A 22554-nucleotide genomic window follows, 5' to 3' on the forward strand; every position below is an offset into this window, starting at 1 on the left:
AAATTCCTACAGAGCAAATGGGAACAATCCAACTTTTTCACCACAAAGATAGCAGTTCCTTCCCAGTCATACAAAAAAGGTAAGGGTTCAACACAAACTTTATGGACTCAACTGAGGTATCAAAGAAGATAGTAGGCCCCAAATGAACTATTTGCAGACATATTTCCAGACATATATATATATGCAAATATGTCTGCAAATAGATGTATGCAGAAATGCACCCATTTTATTTCTTAACAATAGGGCATTCATACTAAGCTTCTCATCTGTTCAGGAGTGTTGTGTAATAAGGCAACAAAAACTATTAAGATAGAAATGCAATGGGTTTGACGTAAAACTGTCTTGCTCCATTAGACCAGCTTAAAACTGATTAATATTTTAGAGGAAGGCAAAAAAAAAAAGTAAATGGATTATACATTTTATATTCAATTATAATGTAACAAAGCACCTTTTAGATTAATTGTACTCTTTGTTCAATTACAATGTAATCAAGCTACTTTCAGATTTAGAATACAATGGCAATATAAAATATAAAAATTTTGAAAGACTAAATATAAAAATGTCATGCTCAGAAATCCAGAGAACGTTACCAAAATGTAAAAAAATAAATAAATAAAAAGCCTACTTCTCTCCAACCTATTGCAAATATGCCTTTTGTCCTTCCATTGCCTAAACTGAATGCTATTTAAGTTTGTGCCTTGCTTTTCAATTGAGTTATTTTTCTCAAAGCAGACAGGCACATGGCAGGCAATTGGCAGCCTTTATTCTAAAATTCTAGTCTCTTAAACGAAAGGTCCTCAATTTAAAACCAGCCTGCTTACATAAAAATCAACAGCCATGGTCCTTTCTAAACAAAGAATTAAAGAAATGTTACAATAAGTTCTCAAGCTGGATTGCGTATCTATTTAGAGGTGTATCCAAAGTGCAAAGTCCTCACAAGAGAACCAAAATATAGGCTCTTGTACTTCCTTTCAGTTTCAGCATTCTCCCAAAGCCAGCAGTGCTGAACAAAAGCTATTCTCAGACCAGCTGAGTTTAGTTTACTCTCAGACCAGACTTAGCTTAGTGCTATTGCTCTTCCCTTTGCCTATCCCATTCCTTTCCCACTCCTACCTCCCTAAATTTCTCTGAATTCTGTGGGGTTTAATTTGCACAGAAGATACGTAATAAAAATGTGGGCCTTTGTTCTGTTTTGTTTTAAATTAACATTCAGTTGGTAAAATCTTCAGAAAAGCATACATCAAACACAGACCAAAACTTACTTCTCATTCCACTCTGCCAGGAAAAAGAACGATCTTTTAACTGGTATACGTTTGCAAATCTTCACTTGACATATTGTCTTCCCAGCGTAGGTCAGTGAACAGGAAAAAGAAAAAACTTTGTAACTACAAAGAGAAAGGGAAAAAAAGATTAACTGCAATGTAATATGTCCAGCATGGTTTACCATTGCTAAACAGTTCATAACAGGCTAACTGTTCATTAGGGCTATCTGTTCATAAACTTGTGAGTGCCCATTCTTATGTAGCAAAAGAATAAAAATAAAGAATCTCATTTTAATGTTTTATTTTTAAAAATCTACACTTTAATGTTCAGAGTTCAAGAAAAGTCTTCAAGACACCTTAAATTCTGGTCCAGATTTTTGGCATTAACTTTTTTTTTCCTCACTATTGCAGTCAATGCAGTTGCATAAATTGCATTATTGCAGTTTAGACATAAGGTTTGAAGTGTTTCAACTTGGTCATCATATAAGTTCAGTCAGCAAACTATTTACACTTACTTTTTTCAGTCTGTAATAACAACAACAACCACCAAAACAAACAAACAAAAAAAAAAAACACAAAACAACAGGGTAATAATTAAGGGAATCTATACATTTATTGCAGAAGAAGCATTAAAGACATCTGTGCTGGTATTTGTCACATACTTATCTAACTGGTTTCACAGTGTAATTCAGGTCTGCAACCACTTCTCGGTTTCATATTCTTCTTACTGAAATATTTATTTATTTATTTTTGGTCAAAATGAGAGGAATATTTTGCAATCAACTAACGTTGTTAATTAGTCTTGTAACTTCCAGATCCTCCTAAAATCCTAAAAAAATTGTCACATTCAGCTTTAGACCACATGCTGTATAAGAACGATGAACATGGGAAAGAAAATGGAGTCAAATCTGAAGAGCAAGTTGTGGTGGTTTTACTCAGGTGGGCAGCCGAGCTCCACCACAACTGCTCTCTCACTCCCCATCTCCTCAAAGAGGAAGGGGGAGAAAATACAACACAGAGAACTCGAGGTTTGAGATGAGAAAGGTTTAATTAAATGGAAAGGGAATGGGGAGGAAAAACAGAAACAAAAGAAACAATCAGTCCGCGCGGAAGCAGAGAGAGAGAGGAAAAAAAATTATTCTCTACTTCCCATCAACGAGCGGTGTTCGGCCACGTGCTAGGAAGCAGGGCCTCAAACGCGTAGTGGTTGTTCAGGAGGAACAGCCCCCTCCCCCACGACAGCCCCCCCTTTTATTGCTGAGTGTGACATCAGGTGTTATGGAATATCCCTTTGGTTGGTTTAGGTCAGCTGCCCCTGCGATGTCCCCTCCCCATCACTTGCCCACCCCCAGCCTGCTGGCTCTTGGGGGCTTGGAAGGAGTCCTGATGCTGTGCCAGCACTACACAGCAATAGACACAACACTGGAGTGATATCAGTGCTGTTCCAGCTACGAGTGCAGAGTACAGCACTGTGTGGGCTGCTGCAGGGAAAAGGTGACTCCAGCTCAGACAGACCCAACACACAAGTCTGAAGCATTTGCAGAGTAAAGCTTCCTGGCTTTGCCTTATTTACAAGCACTGTTGTTGATCTCTTCAAGAATGTTATAATAATTGTTAGAATTATTGTAGCAGATGTATTTTTTTTTTAATGTGTAGTACCTATGAGGTATCTATGCAAAGAAAGGAAAAAAATACCAAGAGTAAGAAAAGCTTTTGCTCTTAAATATGGCATCTATCTTCGCGAGTCCAAAGGCTACAAACAATTGGAGTATAGTGAAGAAAATAATAGATTTTTTTACCATAAAGTTATTAAGCACTGCTGTTTAAACAGAATTATTGATACACAATATAGTGATATATCCCTGATTTACATACCCTAAGACCTAATCCTGGAAAGATTAATCTTTATGCAATGTTTAAGTTCAGAGTGCACATGCTTCAACATAAATGTCTAAGTGTCCAAAGGAGGGTAACAAAGATGGTAAAGGGTCTGGAGGGGAAGACATATCAGGAGTGGTTGGAGGACTTGGTGAGGACTTGGTTTGTTCAGCCTGGAGAAGAGGAGACTGAGGAGAAGCCACACTGTGGTCTAGAACTTCCTCAAGAGAGAAATGGAGGGGCAGGCACTGAGCTCTGCTCTCTGCTGACAGAGACAGAGAGCAAGGAAACAGCATGGAGCTGTGACAGGAGAGGTTCAGGCCAGATATCAGGAAAAGTTTCTTCACCAAGAGGGTGGTGGGCGCTGGAACAGGCTCCCCAGGGAAGTAGTCACTGCACTAAGCCTGCTGGAATTCAAGAAGTGTTTGGACAATGCTCTCAGACACATGACCTGTTTTTTTTGTTTGGTTGGTTTTGTGTGGTCCTTTGGTGACCCAGAACTTGGACACGATGATCCTTGTGGGTCCCTTCCAACTCAGATATTCTCTAATTATTTGTAGAATGTTTTGCCTAGGTATCCTCCCTGTCAGTTCAAAGGCATGGCACTCTAGTCTTGTCCCAAAGATCATTTTATATCATCCTGAAATAGAGAGGTATTTGAATTTTGGGCTATAGAAACAAATGCAGCCAAAGCTGATGCTAGCAACATTATGCCATTGGCATCAAATAGGGAACATCTGCTTAGGTTCTAAATGAGACAAAAGAACAAACTGATAACAGAAACAAGAAGGAATTAAAATACCATAAAGAAAGGGTTGCAACATTATTCTGCAACTGGTAAGGTCTGTACCTATTTTTTCAAGAACATTAAGACTGGAATAAAGAAATTGAGAGCATAAATATAGAAATTGATAAAGTGCCAACCCACAAAAGTGAGCTTGAGAGGAATTTGTTGAGACACTAAAATGATTCTGTAAAACAAAGGTAGGTCCCCCTCCCTTATCCCAAACAATTAGAGGAAAAGCTGTTTATTACATACTTGAATGTATGAAGAAACAATGAGAGACAGATAGTCAGAGATGTCTAAATTCTAACATTTATACTGTATATATTATATTTATACAAATAAATATACTAAAATAATGTTATGATCAGCAGCAAGATCATAAAATCTGACCTTCTGGAGAGGGAAAAACAAGTGCTGTGACATGGTCAGCATGAAATTATACAGTACAGAAATAACCATGAGGAATGTGGGTATGAAGTTAGAAAAAGTATCTGAGGAAAGTAGATGACATGGACTGCAGTCTATGTTAAGAAATTCATGTTATGTATGAATATTGGAAAGACTGGAAAGGAAGATTAAGGAAGAACACAGATTCTCATTTTCATATGCTTGAACATAGTGTTCAAGACATCAGTGGCGTTTTAGGCCATATGTAATTTCACATTTTTCTGGTAAAACATAAAATGCAAGGGGAATGTTATAACCATCTGCAATATCAGGATAGTGATTGTTGTTCTCCATTTATTACGTTAACTAATGCAAATTCTCACAGATTTTTATTAAACTGCTAATTACAGCTAATTCTGTATAGTACACTCTTTTGCTCACAGTCTAATGCAAATGATCCCAGTTTTTTAATCAGTCATTTGGAATTCAAGGTAAAGTGGGAGCAAGGGGAAAGTACTAATAAAAACTTGGAGAACAGCATTTTCAGTCATAAAAATAATGTAACCAGACTGTAGTGATCTCCCCTCTGATTCTACTGGAGTGGTAAGAGGAGAACGTCAGTTTTACATAGAGTAGAAAAAGCAGTTATTTGAAATGACAACTAATTTGAAAAAAAAAAAAAAAAAAAGCTGAAAAGAATATTTCAATCAGCCTTTTACTAAAGTTGTGACCCTTTTTGATTTCCTCTGACAGGTGTATATACCATTAATGCTTGGACTCATAAACTGTACTTATTTTAATCAACATCTATAAAGAGGATTGTCAATACGCATGCCTTACTGAGTAATGTGGTTTGAATACACAATGAACAAAAATTGCTCATAAAGTCTCATTCAGATTGGGTTTAAGCAAGCACCCTCTGATTAACTTGGTAACCCTTCCAGTTACTTGTGCTGCAAAGGCCACACAAAGCCCCAAACCAAACTCTCTTGACATGCGATACACATACTCTCCTCTGTCCCTCTGAGCATGCCAGTCACACAAGCATTTGTACAGATACCCATCAAGGTCGACATTCTGACTTTGCCTGTTAACATCCTTCCATACTGGTCAAGAACAACCATGTAGGCCACCTCTTCCATTCTCCTTCTATCAATGGGGCCTGGAAGTCTCGTACTTAGTCAACTTATGTTGGTGCTTTTTATGCTAAAAGAGTAGTGGAGATGCACCCACTTAGTTTCTAATGTTAATACAGGAGAACCACCAAAGCAATAGAGGTAAGCTAGCACCTGTTAAAAATACGTGACTGTGAGAGATGAGACAACACCCTTATTGTGAACACTTGCTAGATCTCCTCCTACCTGTTCACCCACACTTCTGGTATGTTATGGGCAGCATAAATCGTAAAGCTGAGCTGGGAATCAAGACTGATGTCTGCACATGAAGGGTTTTTAGGTATGCTGGCAAGCTGGAAATCTGTTTCAAAGCTGCTGCTGTAAACATGGATGAGACGAGAGATGGCCATGGAGAGCTCAGTCACAGCAGCCTCCATTAATGCTAAGAGGAGAGAGAGAAATAAATAAAGGTTAGCAATAGGTCAGTTGTGATGAAGCATGTTTATCTTAAACCATCAGTTATGGCTTTAAAATGCTTCCTAATAAAATTTAATTAAAATGATATAACCTACCAACTGAAGCCAATTAGCCATCTGTGCTTCTGAAACCAGCCTTAGCTCATTTCTGGTGTATCATTAGCAGTCTTTCATTACAGTGCCTTCAAATTAAGGCATTTTCCAAGTAAGCCTTTTAAACTACAGCAAGTTAGCGTGTGCCTCAGATACATCATTTAAGCCTGTTAATTTTTGTGCTGGAAGAATTTGTATTATGTAAGCATTTGTAATTTATGCAACTAAGTAGTTGCTTATTTCAAGGGAAATAGCAATGCTGCTGTAGAATGGAGAAAAGGCACTGGTTAAATTTTAGGACTGTAAAGCTATTGCAAATATACATAAACAACTCACAAAATATATATAAAATCAGCCACAATCAGACATGGTCAAGTATTGGTCATAACATTCCACAGACACTGAAAGATGTATCTACACAGTTACATCAAAAGCAGGCTGTCCACTCATTTACATTGCAGCTTTATTTATGTTATTTCCTTTTGGCATCAGCTCTGCAGTACTCTTTTTCTGCAATTACTGGCTTTTATTCACCTTCCCTCTCTCTGCATTTCTGGAGTTGCTGGGGACTGACTGATTGCCATTGTAAATTAAAATCCCCAGCCCCTGCAGCCTCCATCAAGTGAATGGAGATGGTACAAGCACTCTTATTTCTCAGGTAAGGGACATTTGAGGAAAGAAGTGTCAGAGCACATTGTATCATTCCAAGATCAGAAGGATTTGGCTCCCAGAAGGGTATCCAAAATTCTCCCTCTCCTCCCCTCTATCTCCCAGGTTTCTACATGAACAAGAACACACACACATTTATCACCTTTTGCCACAGTTCTCAACATACTCCCTCTGCTTGTCAGGACACTGCACTCAGTAGCCATTTATTCGCCATGTAGTAGTATTTATTACAAAAAAAAAAAAAAAAAAAAAAGTCCCAGGAACAGGAAGCCTGACACCTGCATTAGCTTTCAATATTTGGGATAGGAGCAAGTATCCTGACCAATAGCAGCTACAGAGCTACAGACAGCATGATTCACTGAATTTATCTATCCCAGTTTCCTACTGGAAACGTCTCCAAACAAAATATCACTGGTCTGGAACTTTATTTCCCTTCTTTGATACCTTTGGCCTTTAAACTAGGGAATACTCAGTATTATTGAGTTACAAAATGCATGGCAAAAAGTCCAAAGGAATTGCACTTTATATCCATCTTCATTCTATAATGAAGACAATTATATAACAATACAGACATACTCAACTTTGAAACAGTTCAACATATAGTGAAGTTTGCTACTGGAAATACTGACTGGAGTTACTGCACACGTGAAGGACTGGCTAGAATAACACATATTCTCTGGTTGTAATCATCTTCCCCATACATGAGCAGAATCATTTTAGAGACTAATCAATTACGAAAACTCAGTCCTTTTACTCTGTTTTTTATATAGTTCTGTGCCTACCAGATATTTCTTATTTCTTTTTACTTATGCTCTCTACTATTTTCTCTATTTATAATCATTTTCCATAATTGCTCTACCTTTAGCTTTAATGCATTTTTCTATAGGATACCATATTATTCTGAAACCCAGTCCTCTTGGTTGCACAAGATGTACACAATCCAAATTAAAAGTTTAATTTGCACTGAATTCTTTTATATTCCAAGGAATTCCCTATAGTCATATACATAAAACCTTTTTAAGAGGTCTAGAAGAGAACATCAGTGGATTTTTACCATAGCACAGTATTTACAGTGAGAAAAAACAGCTATTTAAAAGACTCCCTGACTCCAATCTGTTCAAAGAGACAGATAGGTAGAAGTAATGTAATAGCAAAGTCCTTGTTTATGCAAATTGGCCCTCTGAAGTGAATGATTGCCAAATACAACCTCTTCAGCATTTTCTCCAAAATGAGGGGCAACAGAGTTTGGAATCCTTATAAAACTTCCAGCTGTTTGCTGAATCATGCCCTTTCACCCTGCAGTTTATACAACCTGTATTCTATGCTATATGGCAATTATTCATTTTTTTTTTCAAGAACAAGAGGAAATGTATCATATATCAACAAAGCCACAGAAAGAAGGAAATATTCCTTGCAGAAGGAAAAAATAATATTCATGTGAAACATACACAGTAGGGTAATGTGTATACATTTTCCCTAATAGAAGATTTTCACAGGCTAGATGCCTATTGGTGTATCCAAACTCTCGTCCACTAGCCACATTTGCAGAGGAATGATTCTATCCAGCTACCTCAGAGACATAACTGAACATCAAATCGGTAAAAACAAAATCCCCCAAAACTGAGGGAGAAAAGGAAAAACATAAGGAAAATCACATTTTGTTACCTCATTTACCTGTTACATGCAAAAAGGTTTCCTGTGTCAGGGATCTGCTCGTCCTACAAGAGCTACGGGGCTAGACAGGGCAAGGTTAAAAGTCTTCACATAGTTACAGGCACTGTCTGCGAGACACACACACAAACACCGGTGAAGGAAGCTGGGAAATTTTCTTTCTTTTCTGTTTCTCTCTTTCACCCAAGAATTTGCAGAATCTGTGCCCAACTGCAGAAACAGAGCCAGTTTGGATGCAGGCTCTGGTGGGCACTGCAGACTGGTTCTGTTGCTAAGAAGGTGTGAAAGGTGAAGACAGCAATGGGGCAATCAGTCTGATCACCAGCAAAAAGAGATGAATGAAATTTCAGCGTTATTTACATAATTAATAGGAGATCCAGCATGATTCTTCTCATGAATACAGTTCCTCAAGTGTAAGCAAATGTCCAAGTATGACTTGGTCTGCAACTACAACATTTTTTCCTACATGTGTTTTTTTACTTGTCAGTTCTCAGTTTAAAACCACCCAGTAGTTTTTATGCCACAGTCAGCCCTTTCCCCACTCTTCACTCATTAAGCCTGATGGCAATTAGCTAAATTAGAGACAAACATCTTGGCTAGTCTGTAAGTGTCCATTATTCACAAGAGTTGGTCAGCACCTTTTCACTGTATTTTTATGAACTGCTGCATAGGATTTGATACACTAAGACTACACAGCCCATTCATGAAGCCAGAGAGCTCTACTGCTTTTAATGACTAATAAATCTTAGATGAGAAAGGACTATAGCATTTCGATAATTTTCATAGCAAAGGCTGTAGGCAGATCTATAGCAGATCCAAAGTTTTAGTTATGCCAGAGTTTATCTTCCAAAAAGGTGTCCCATGCATAGTTAATCTCCAAGGGTATGATGAGTATACCACATCAAAAAGTGAATTGTGACTGAGATTAATAATCTCACAACTGAAGCCTCAATTTATTGCTGGTATGGATTTATTCAGCATCACCTTCTCACTGTTCCACTGTGGAAATGAGATGAAAACAAGGGAAGAGAATTTTAATGACAACTGCCAGATGTGTTTATTTCTGACACATGCTCCTTGTACTTGAAGTTTGAAGGCATTAATTTCACTGTTGATGAGAAACAGAACAACCCATGCCATCCCTGAAAATGTAAATGAATATATCTGCACGTACTTTCAAGAGATAGTAAGCAATATACTAGCTTATTCCTTATTAAAAAAAAAAAAGTACTTTCTTTTTCTCAGTCCAGTTTTACAATTCACATATGATTTCAGTATCAGACTTTGCAACAGAGTAGGCATTTTGCTAGCAGATGACATCAACTTAATATATATTAAACATGCCCTGTCTGATTCTGTACACGTTTTCTCCACGTAAGACACAACAAATACCTGGTTGAAAAGAATTTGAATGGAAGGCTTAAGATTCTTATCTTTAAGATTCTCAAAGATATTTTGGAGAACTTTATTTTGACATTACTCTTTCTCACTTATTTTGAGTGAAAGGCTCACCCTCAAGATTTAGCTGAGGTGCTAAGGAATATGAATTAGACCACTGTCAGAAGAAAATGAATAAGAAAAAGGCAAAACATGAAAAGGCTGCAATGCCAAAACTGACCAGCTGAAGTTTCCATGCACCAATATTTTTGGTGTTGTTTCCTCCTGTTAACTGAAGAATCCTGTGAATTATCTTTTGAAAGAAACTTAAAAATCTGCTGTTGTCCTAGTACTAGTACACAAAATATTTTTGCAACTGTTTTTTTTTTGTTTTTTTTTTTTTTTTTTTTGAGGACTGGGGGATTATTGTTATACAAAAATTGGTCTTAGTTAACAGCTTGACTAAGCTGTCAGTCAACGACTTAAAACTTGACAACTAGGTCTTAGTCAACAGCTTGACTTTCAGGAAAACGTATCAAGATGTAACACAGCAACAGCTTAAAATTAAAGAACCATGCTCAAAATTAAAAACAATGCAGGAGAGGCTTATGGAGATGAAATATATTCAATAAAAGCTCTTGACATTTTTCTATGCTCTGAAAACAAAAAGTGATCTTTCCAAAACAAATTTATAATGGCTTTGTCCCAGGGAAAGAAGGAAGGGTTTTCCATTTAATATAGGAAAGCTTTAAAATAAAGCTCCCATTTTCCTCCTTCCTCCTTTTTTTTTTCTTATTTTTATTTTTCTTTGATAAATATTTTTATGACCAGATCTAGAAGTAACTATCAAATCCAAAACTCAATCACTGATCTTTACACCCTCAAATGTAATGACAGCTTCATTTTGTTAAATATATCATCATCAAGGCATCTGTTTTCTACATTCACTCAAAAAGAGAAATTTCAGCAGTTCTGATAGAAAAGACTGTTGGATTCAATATCACCAGTTAATGGTGCATATTGAACTTTCAGGGATGGGCCCCAGAGAACTACGGATCAAGTTCCAAAAGCTGCTTATCATGTCTGATCCGGTGAAATCCTTGCCTGAAGTCACAAGGCTGTAGACAGTGTATAAACGTTCATTCATCAACTTTTGAGAAAGGCACACCAAGTGAATTTTATACCAGCGTGCAGCCTTTTTCATACTCTAGATTGCAGTGAACCACAATGTTAAATCTCTATTAACTTGAATAATCTTATTCTTTATTTTCTGGGAAAACTATATACTGCAGAAAGGTGATAATGTCTCAGAATTAAGAAAAATAAACCACGTTTAGCAGTCCAACATTAGTATTATTTTCTGAGGACATCATACAGGGAACAGAACATGATCCATACTTAGATGTAGCATGGATGAGTACTACTCTGTTCACAGCAATGGAATAATTTGGTCTACAGAGACAACACTGTTAATAGAACCAGTTATTGCAACGCTAAATCAAGGCTTAAGATTTTGAATATACACTTTGACCTGAGTAGTGCATGGTGAATGACTAACATTAAACCTCTGTTAATCTTTTATTAAAGAGAAAAAATAAAGCAGTTTCTAAACAAATTAATAAGTAAAACTTTCACTTTGATATTATCTTATATCCTTTTCTCTTCTGTGGGAGTGAGAAGCTATAATGGAGAGAAACAAAGCACTATTTGGCAGTCTTTTATGATACTCAAGGTAATAACTGTCACTTGGGGGAAGGAGGAAAACAGCAAAAAATATTAGCTGATGTAACTGATTATTACTCCTGCTGTTTGAGTTTGATCCTGCTTTCTTGAAGATAAGCATGAACACAAAAAAGAAACAGAAAAGAACAGCACAAATGGGAAATGTAGCCTGTCCTCTCAACTGTCAGTGCTGACTTCATTTGCAATTGTGCTGCAAAAAACATGCTTTTTCACTTCTCCTAGGTCTGGAAAAAACTGCCCTAGGTTAAGATGGTGATTTTACTTTACTTTTGACTTACAGGCTTGCAAATTTTTTCATGCATGCCATTTAGCCAGCTAAGCATAATGAAGTAAAAAGAGGGCAGGGAGCCAATGAGGTGGAAAAAAGAAACACTGGTAGTTTCACCTGGAATGCAGGTCTTACCTTCCAAGTGATTTTTACTTTTAGCTTCAGCAGGTGAAAATACCATCTGAATTCTTCTCAGGCTCAGTATCCTCAGGATGGGAGACCCCATGGTATTATCATGAAGGTGAGCACTGAGGTGTTTGTGACTGAAGAAAGCTCTTGATCCCCAAAAGAACAGACGTGTGTAATGCTTTTATCTACTTCCTGGGCATGAGTTCTAGGTTCCAGCAGATCAGTTTTGGGCATTGCTCTTTTACTTTTTTTTTTTTTTTTTTTTAAATCAAACATAACCTTAATAACAGGCTTCGATATGAGATCTAGACTTTTTTGTTTTAACATGTTTGCCTAGCTTTAAATATTTTGCTGTCTTTTAGAAGTTTATTTAGTAGGTCTAGATGTAATGCACAGTGTGTTAATACATACATGAAATGTATATCAGTGCATGTAATTGAATTTTTGGTTACCCTGGAAAACTTTGAATGTAGTCTTCTACACAGAATTACTAATGGCCTGGCAAGTTCTGACTTGCAATCAGTAAGTTGCAGTTTCTAATATTACATTACCAAAAGGATCCTACAATTGTTATGAAATTCAGGCGTGCCGAGAACAAACAGTAGTATAAGTATTTGCAGTTAAAAGTTTCCTGGCATAAATAAATAGGTGCAGAAAAGTAGAGTAAAAAGCTGAGAGATTCCTTTGCTTATACTCAAGAAATCAGATTTTCCTTGAGGAAGCTGCTGATTCAGTGAAGCCCAACCTTGAAAATATCATTAAGTACAGGAATGCTTTAAATCCTTTACAGACAGGTTTTCTGGAACAGTGGGTGATTTCCAAGGTAGATGTTGATTAGTAACTATTAATTCCTTTTTGTATTCAACCATTTTTTTCCATTAGTAGTGTTTAAGGGATAAATGACTATATCCAAGGGAAAATAATCCTATAAACTCCTTACCATCCAGCTGCTCCCTTCTACACTTGCATGTTGTCCCCATACTCCCCTGGTCCCCTTGCTGCTTAGCTTTTCTTGGCAGTTTACAAATAGAATTGCTGTTTCTTTTTTTGCTGTTTGTGAAACTGAATAATGGTGGAACAACAAGCCTGGAATTTGGAGTCCTTCGTTTAAATCACATCTGTGTTTGAAATGCTGCTGCAATCTCTGTGGTTGGTTCACCTCTTTACCTCTCTGGGCACATTGCAACAAGAGCAGCTAAAAGAGGGAATGAGAAAAAGTACATCTTAAATGGACACTTTTTTCCTCAAACAAAACAGACAGACTGCCATTCTGCAGCACACCTTGTCTCATCCTGAAATGCAGATGGCTGCCCCTTTGAGAGTGTCAGCGTAGTGCTCTGGTTACAGGATGCAGGCAGCCACGATGGGGTAGGGCAGGACCTGAGCCCTGGAGGTGGCTGTCACCGCAGGGAACCCAACACAGACACTCATAAGAGGACAGACTCCTGCTCATCCCTTAGCCTGGGAGCAGCTCTTTAGTAATGCTAACAGTACTGAGGCAGTGATGCTAAGTGGATTTTATCTGAGGGATTAAATAAGGTAGGGTCTATTATTTTGTCCATTACTGTTAATTAACCTACTTTTATGACAGTATATCATCCCAGACAACACTGTTTACACAATGAAAGATGACAAAGAGCTGAAGCTTAAGAAAGGAGGAATGAAAATTACTAGAGTTGAGGAGAAAAGCCACACACAAAATTATTTTTTCAGGCTTTTAGGAAGTTCCTTATTTTCTCTTTTCTCTACATAAATAGTCAGGGTTAAGGAGAGCTACTAAAAATAACATTGTCATCACTACTATGACCACCACTAACTATAATATGTTCTTTCATCTGGGAAATGCTATGTTTCATTTATATTTTTGTTTCACTTAAATTCGTATTTAGCATAATTACCATGTAACTGAATACATAAACATCTGCAATATGCAAACTAAAACAGTTCACTAATACAAACAAACAGCAAAACATTTTCTGATGACATCTTGAATTTTTAAAAAATAAAACTTTACCTTTGTCTGGTGTTTCCACACATTGAAGTGTATTCTGGAAAGATAAAACCCAAGGGAAAAAGTAATCAGTTACTTCAGAAAAGAACAGATAGCACGTAAAATGGTGTTAGGGACAGTACTCATGGAAAATAAAGTTGCTTGGGGTGAAAAAGGGGAACGTTGTTATGACAATACTGGTCATGACTGATGACCAGTATTACTTACCCACCTTCCATCTCTAGCCCCTGCTCCCTCTAGCAGCTCAGACAAGTTGCTCAGGATGGGATTTCTGGCAGTATTTAAGAACGTCAAAATACAAAGAAGCACTTAATCTGCATTCAAGGTGCATACACATCTTCAGCCTTTGCATTGGTTTTGTAGAGATAAGAAAACCCCATCCATTCTTTTGCATGTCTTGTATAGACGAATACCACAATGCCTTGGCCTGCTCAGCCAGGTTTTTGACCTCCTCTCCAAGCTGAGGAGCACCAACTTCCTGCTCAGGCAGCCTATAAGCTGTTTTCCTGCAACAAATCAGCACAAACAGCTATGCCTTCAAAGGCCTTCAAGCAGACAGCTAACTAGGATTGACCAACAGGAAATACCAGGCACAGTGATCCACGGATCATTTAGGCCTTGGCTGCCTAACCACAGCTCTTGATGCCTAACATCCAGGGCAGTACCTGGATTCTCAATTCAGGTGCCCCAGTGCTGTGGATGGGAACTGCTGGGTGCTTATGGCCTCTGAAAGGTCAGGTAAGTTATGTAGCCTGAAATGTCCAGGCTAACTTTAAAGATTTTTTTTTATTTAAAAAGCTGCTCTACTAAATTCCCAAGCCCAATAGCTGCCACAGTCAGGCCTCGCTCCAGGCTTCTCATACACTGGGTAAAAATAAAAGTTGCTACAGTGCACGTACTTGCCTCTCCATATAAGAAAATCTGCTGGCAGGACGTGGAGCTCTGCACCAAGCCAGCTTCAGCTCAAAAGCTTCCCCTGCTGGCAGCACAGTCAGCCCTATTTTTGTCTGGCTCCTACATCAGACTCTCATTTACCAAGGTGACATAGAAATATGTTAACTGAGGTGTGACTCAACCAGAGAGTCTGTCAAGGTAATTTGGTGCTTCAGTATGCCCACGGCTTGCAGTATAAACCCATGTCCCCACAAGGTTTATTATCCTTTACAGTCATTAATCCCTCTGCAACAGGTTGAGGATGCTACATATTAATACACATGTATTCAGCAAGAGGCATCTTAAAAATGGCATTTCATGTGGATGTGACATATGAAGTGCAATGCTCGAAGTATATCATCCCTCAGGTACCCATCTTGGAGTTGTCAGCAGTTGTCTGGTAAATATGAAGAGGAGTCAAATGCTTACTTGAGGGGAGAAAAGCAACCTCTGTGTTGAGAAATATGTTTTCACAATCTTTATATGCAGCAAGACAAATGGGAATGGAGACCTTTGTTCAATTCTCTCAGATTTTGGAAAGTAAACAACCTTTTGGAACAGCACTTATAATTTCAACATAGTGTAGCTCATTTAACATACAGTGGATTAGTGCCTGTTCTGGCAGGATTTGATCTCATAGGACTTTTTGTAAGCTGCTGTAAGAAGGGAAGAAAAAGGAGAGATGAAAAACGTTAGTTGTACAGCAGGCCCAGTATTTCCCCTGAACGGATTTTAAACTCCCAGAGTTAGATTGGTTAGAGACTGAATGAATCACCTTTATAAAGAGACACAATCAGTTAAGAAGAAACTATCACTTGTGCCAGTTGCTTTCATAACATCTTAGTCTTAGCCACACTGGAGGAATTCATAGTACTGGCAATGAGGCAGTAAGAGGGCAATAAGTATAGTTTAATTGAACACAAATTTGAAGAAAGTTGTTTTTTTTTTTTTTTTTTGCTTTTTCCCAAAAAATGAAAAAATAGAAACAGTGTTTTTTGTTGTTGTTGTTGTTTTTAAAGTAAGCAAGCACCCATGTACAGATATGTATATCTGCACATATCAAATAGCAAATGTGTATTGCATCCTATGTAATGTACATTGGAAGGAGTAAACAGTAGTTTCCCTGATACATTATGTGCACACAGAGCTTGCCAAATGAAAATGTAAAAAGGCATTCCAAACAAAATCATACCATACATTACACTAAAGCATCACAAAAACATGGTGAAAAGTCAATTAGAACTTTTCTTCTGGCATTTTGCCCTTATCCAGACTGTAATGCTGCAGTATTTGAGTTGTGACAGGTAGCCTCAAATTTCATTTCAGTTGTGGTGCAAGTTACTTGCTTGTCTGAGAAAAGACTGATCCTTGTAGCAGTTAGGCACCCTTCCTGTCTTCCACCCTAACAAAGAGTCTTTGGGATACAGTGTTGATGAGCATAATAGAAACACAAAGCAGATTGACAGGATAGACTAATATGGCAAGATTTAATCACTTGACCAGGATTTGTAACTCACATTAAATACCCCTACACTTCAGTGTGAGATTGACTTGAAAAGGGATTGGAGGAGTTGGTACTCCATTAAGCATTCATCCAGAGTACTAATTCTGGCTACATATGTTGATACAGAAGAGAACTGGTCTATTTTGTTTGTATAAATATTTGTAAACATGAATAAAATCTGATTTGTTTTATATATTTGTATACTATTCTATGTATAATGTAGTTTTATATTATGTGTAATCTCTGTTTTCATAAAATTGAGCTGCATTTGAGTTATAGAACATGCAGAAATATACTTTACTGACTTATGACATTTATACTTCTGTGGCTGCTGAGCAAGATGAGGCTCTTCATAGACTCAGACCTGAACTTTTTACAGATTGCCAGTCTAATAGACTATCCTAGCACTTATTTCTCAGATGAGTGAGAAGCATATAGCAGCAGCATATGCTGGTGCAGCAGCAGTTCAACTCCCCTCCCTCAGTTTGTTTCAAGTCAGCTGTTAGTCAGGTTTGCTTCACCAGGTAAGGGACTAAGGGGAGATGGGTGTCAGTCAAGGTCGTAGACAGACTTTATAGGAAGGTTTCAAGGGACAGGCAAAAAGTTCAACTAACAAAGCCTGAAAGGAAATGTTAGAAGAACAAAGAACTCAATATCTTAAAACTGTATTTCTTTCAAAAAAAAAAAAAAAAGTAACAATCTAGTCAGTATTCTTCAACCGAAGTGTGAAGACAAGCAGCTTCTTTTGATAATATTAGGACAGAAAAGTATTTTAAGACTAGTGATAAAACGTTCAACTTTAACATTCAAAAGAGTGTATTTAAGAACAGTATCATTTCTCTCACTACAGATGAGCAAACACAATCATTATCATCACCACCATCACTTAACATTTTTACTCTCTGGAAATTCTAGCTAGGACCAGCACTCTGCTATTCTAGAGAATGTACATATAGATAAAGAAAGGCATTCCTTTTTCTGAAGAGCTCATAACTGAAATAGATAGAAGATAGAAAAAGGAAAGACTATTACTCCATCTATACGAGGAAGTACATGGAAATTGGTTCAGTAGAACCTCGATATATTAGAGACAGTCTATAAAGCCGAGCTGGAAATTCCCCAGCATTGGACACATGCTATGGAATGAGCAAGGGCAAGCTGGAAACCCTTGGAGCAGGTTTCATATTATTTTTATTCATTTTACACAACAGAATAGATTAGCTCATAATTCAATTATTTGCCTAATAATAATGATCAGTTCGTCAGTTATTTTAGAACAGTATTTGCATGACAGTGACTCAGAAGAAAAGCAGAAGCTAACATGATCAACAGAAACATTAAACTTGAGAAAGATGACCTGCACTCCTAGTTTTTTTATCGCATTACCTTATTCTTCATGTCATGACAGGCGGGACAAGCAATACTAACTGGGCTACAAATCTGTCTCTTTGACCACTATATCTGTCTGTTGGAATTCACTGAAAATGGACTTATGGATACTCAGTAAATATAAGCCAGTCAGAAGAGGCGGTTTACATGTTGGATTCACAGAGCTGACCTGAACACACAAAGAGAAAATACACTAAAACAATTCCCATTCATTCCAAAATAAACATTTTAATAAATTAGTCCTAGTACTTTACTTCTGCTCTATTTCCTTCCTAAAGGAGACTATCTTCTGTTACTCCCTTCTATCTGTTTACAGGAGCAAGCTCTTTATCCACCTCTTAAATATTCTGGGTTAACAAAATACTTTTCTCAAGGGGAAGGTATTGATCTGCCTGACATCTCAGAGGACAACCTGAGGTTTAACTGAAAAGCAGGCCTTGTTGTTACTTTTATCTTTCTCTACTGTATTTGCCCTCTAATACAAAAAAAAAAAAAAAAAAAAAAAAACACTTCTTAAATGGAGATACTCTCATTTCCATTTGAATCAGTGGCATGCCAGATAAAATGTGCACTGTTACAAACATGTTTATGTTGTTAGTTAACCTGAATAGTGATTTCTAATAATTGACACTGAAGCAGACACAAAAAGATTTAGGATGCTACACAGACAAGATTTACAGTGAACCATGACCTGGAAAGAAAGCAGGGGAGTACACTTAAGTGAATCAGCTGGTCAGCTCTGAGCAACATCATCAAAACAGAGCTATGTTTTTTCTTGCAGCTTGTTCCTTAACAATACTTACCAGCTTTTCATCTTGAGAAAACATTCAGTACTCTACCCTTCAGAGAGAAAGCACCCACGTAACTAATTCTAGAAGGGCACAGCTGGTTCTGTCCAGGACCATGCTCAATATCTGCTCTGTGAGCTCTAGTGTCCCCTGTTCCAGAAACATATAGCTTTACTTACAACCCAGATCTGCAGAAAACCATCACAGATACTCTAGAGTTTATTTGCTTGGGTGCTGTACTATACTTAAGCTGGAAGCTACTGCTCCACTCTATCCCCACCTCAACGTATGAGAGGAATGAACAAAGGCTAAGAATGCATAGATTAAAGGTATTTTGTGAGCATCACTCCAATCACTTCAGCTAGTACATTGTTTTTTGGCGAGTCTTCTCACCTCTTAATGAGAACCTTGCCCCTGTAAAATGATGAGCATTTAAAGGTTTGAACCTGTCAAGTGTAAGTGCATATGAATGACAGGATAATTAGTTAGCTGTATGTCACTCCTATGACATGAGAAAGGTTATAAAATGAATTGTTAGCTTTCTCCAGTCTTATGTATGGGACCTCAAACTGCCTATCAGGAATAATTAAATTCCTTTTATGTAGTTAGGCATGTTTAATTAACATTCACCGATTAACCCAGTTAACATTAGATAGCTCAGTGTTTACTTTTCTGTCCCAGGTGTTAGACATATCATGAGACATAGACAAAAAAATCATTAGAAAGAAAAGAAAGAAGGAAGAAAGAGAAAGAACAGCTTTGTAAGAAGGCAATGGTGTGAGAAAGCAAGCATCTTCTCTATTTGGCAAACACATCTATTCGAGCTCCACTTCCAAAAATAAAATAGGACATCAGCTTGTCAAGGCAGTCTTAAGAAGGCTTCAGTGTGTGTCTGTATATATATATATATATTTTATTTATTTATTTATTTATTTATTTTTTACCTGTGCTTTCACCAATGGCACCGCAAGGAGTTTCTTGACTGCATCAGTAATGTCTCTGGTTTCCACAAAGCAGAGGATACTGCAGATTGCTTTAGCAACTTCAATCACATTATCAACTTTATGCTGCTGATAACAGAGAAAGAAGAGGAAAAGTTTGTTGTTGTTGTTCTTGTTGTTGTTTTTAATAGGCAAACAGCATTAGTTTGGCTATGTCAAACTTGCTACTGATCAATAGTTTGCTAGGTATAGCTTTTTTTTTTTTTTTTTTTTTTTTTTTTTTTGTAATCCAATTTTCTTCCACAAAATGTACCCCATTGAAAACTGTGACAAATTTGCTACGACTGATCTTGAGGCAAAATGGAGGTTTATTTGAACTTCATAAGTGTAGAAGCACTATAAGAAACTTCATAGAAAATCTGAACCTAAATGATTCACAAACTTTCTGAGGCTTTTATCCTACTGTGAATCTATCCCCACTATTGTCTTCTACCCATCTCTGTGGGAGATGGCAGAGATCCATGTTCCTCCTAAAAATAGTGACTGTGTGGGAGGCTGCATAAACTGACACCTGTGGACTGAGTAGTTTTGTAACTGTTTTTTCTGTAGAGTATATATATATATATATTTTTTTTTTCAATCTATTAAATCTTATTGATAATAAATTCATAAATCTTTACATACTACCACATTAAAATAAATCTCTACATGAATAATGTCAGATATGCATTGGGGAATTCAAGAAGAAATTTGAATCCCAAAGGAAAGAAAAACTCTTCATAAGTATCAAGTACCCTATGTTCAGGAAAATAAATAAATAAAAAATATGTGTTTACTACACAGTTATATGACTTCCTTAAACTTTAAACATTCTCTGAAAAAGCAGAAGCTCTTCTACAAAATATTCTCCATGTTTTCGTACTGATAAAAATTCCTTTCAGTCAGCTACAGCATGTCTATGTACTGATAAATTCATTTCTCTAACTCATCCATTTCATGCTTTAAAAGGGGTATGAAACCAAACCAAGATGAAATTTCAGTTTTCAAGCTAAGGTTCTATATTCAGATAGTACTGAGAAGGTTAACACCTGTCATTAATACAAATAAATATAAAAATATATCGAGGTTACTAATTTCATATTTAACTGTATTTTTAAATGTAAGTTGATTTTGTTTGTTTGTTTAATGAAAAAATAAAAACAGCAACATCTTTTCATACTAGAGGCTCTAGCGAGAAAAAAGCTATGGCTGCCTGTGATCTCTTGAAAACTTTAGACCTTCATTTGGACTGAAGCTGATTCACCCTTTTGGCAATTTACAAGGAGTGCACTTCTCCTTCCTGCTTATTTATCTCCTATCACCTGGATTTTTAAATTGAGCTCTTGTAGGATTTCCCCTCTATGCACACATACATTGCCAAAAGAAGTAGGAGCCTTTACAAATGATACAGCTTTCTTAGCATCTATAACTATGACAAAACTAAAGCATTATAGAATATTATATGTGCTATATTATCATTATATATTAATTACATATTATATATGCTAGTCTACTGTGCAGTTGAATAAAAATTATATACAGGTGTATATATGCAATACTATACGTATGGTAAATAAATACAATCTTCATTTGTTATTATTTTGTTGTTGTTCTCTGCATGTGGATATGGATTATTAGAAAAATGGATTTTGTATTGATACAGACAAATACATGCAGGGCCAATTTCTGAGAAGTAAATGAGCATTACATGAACACAAGTGTAATTCTTGAGTAGAGCAATAGCTATACTGCTGGAGAGAAAGAAACGCCCACATTACATATTTTTATATACACATATATATGGTGTTTCTCAGAGAGCTGGGTGCCTTGAGGAACATCTCTATTTCTGTATAATATACTATTCAGTTTAGAGATCAATTTAAAAGTATTTAATGTTTTTATAGAAGTTACTATACCATATACCTTTGTATACAGTAGCTACTTTTAAGAAGCAGATTATACATCAAGGAACAGTAAGCATATAAGAAAATTGTGTAGTACTAAATACTATGAGTGATGACTTCTTTTGCACTCTCTTTTTAGATATTAACATGTACAATTTTTCCTTTTCCCTTTGTGCATATATCATTCTTTTTTTTTTTTTTTTTTTTCCCTGAAATGAGGGAAGGCAGAGATTCATTTATCTTACAAAAGTAAGATACTTTTTTTATAGATGTCCTAAAAGTCAACAAGATTTATAGTCAACATCTTGTATATGATTTTTTTCCCACTACATATGTAAATTCCAGCAGAACCTTTGAAGGATATTTTTGGATTTAAGTTATTTATATGATAAAAAAAAGCTATGTCTGCAGTCCGTATTAAAAATTTTAAATGTTTTCTCTCTATGTTAGTAGTATAGTCTGAATAGATTTAAAAATAAACTGGATGTCAGACTATTAGGGCAATTAAAATGTTTAGTTGTCTGACTGGACAGATTCTAGGAACACTAAATTTCAACCCCAACAGCATCAATTTCCGCACCCATGAAACATCCACCCTACTTGATATCAGATATCCTAAACATTTCATTTCTCAATTTTAGAGGTTTTATCCATTGTTAAAAAAATAAAAATAATAATTATAAAAAATTGCCATTTATTGGTCATTGCCAATGTAGATGACAGTGGATTTGTCACAGAAGTCATGCATTGGTATCTTCATGGCTTTTTAAGGCATCCATAAATAAGCAGATTTGGAAGGAGGTAGATAAATAAGTTATTATTTTAATTTTATTTTATTTTATTTTAATTTATTTTTGAACTGAGGATGTCAGGATCTGTCTGATTAAAATTGAATGCTTATGGAAGTTCCATCTGAGCAAAGAACTTTAGCAGATGTGTGTGTACTTCTAAGCAACTCCCACTGGCTTATCCACACTGAGTGTGGATAGTGTTTAAGAAGTGTCCCATCTCTCTGCAATGATGCAGGTTCTGGTTTCAAAATAATTATTCCCATCTAACCTTGGTATAAAGCGCAGTTAAAGACCACAATTTTAAACCTTCTTAAGTGAATCTACTCAGATTTTAGAGAGAAAAAAAAAGTAAACAAAGATTCAAAGAATGAGTCAAGGGTTCTCTTTTTTATTTTTAAA

General features: G+C 36.5%; 1 protein-coding gene across 3 annotated transcripts in view; it reads right to left on the reverse strand.

Annotated features, from left to right (window-relative positions):
- The window catches only part of PIK3C2G (phosphatidylinositol-4-phosphate 3-kinase catalytic subunit type 2 gamma), a 207400-nt gene that overhangs the window by 143352 nt on the left and 41494 nt on the right, over positions 1 to 22554 (reverse strand). For 2 of the 3 annotated variants that reach the window (XM_068659652.1, XM_068659631.1), the window contains exons 9-12: positions 19425 to 19550; positions 13870 to 13903; positions 5676 to 5871; positions 1263 to 1385 (exon numbers count right to left, since the gene is read on the reverse strand). In XM_068659652.1, the coding sequence (XP_068515753.1) occupies positions 1263 to 1385; positions 5676 to 5871; positions 13870 to 13903; positions 19425 to 19550 (479 nt within the window). The remainder of the gene's footprint in view (positions 1 to 1262; positions 1386 to 5675; positions 5872 to 13869; positions 13904 to 19424; positions 19551 to 22554) is intronic. The other variant, XM_068659641.1, reaches the window with a different exon arrangement.

Source organism: Anas acuta, chromosome 1 (assembly GCF_963932015.1).
Source record: "Anas acuta chromosome 1, bAnaAcu1.1, whole genome shotgun sequence".
Lineage (NCBI taxonomy): Eukaryota > Metazoa > Chordata > Aves > Anseriformes > Anatidae > Anas > Anas acuta.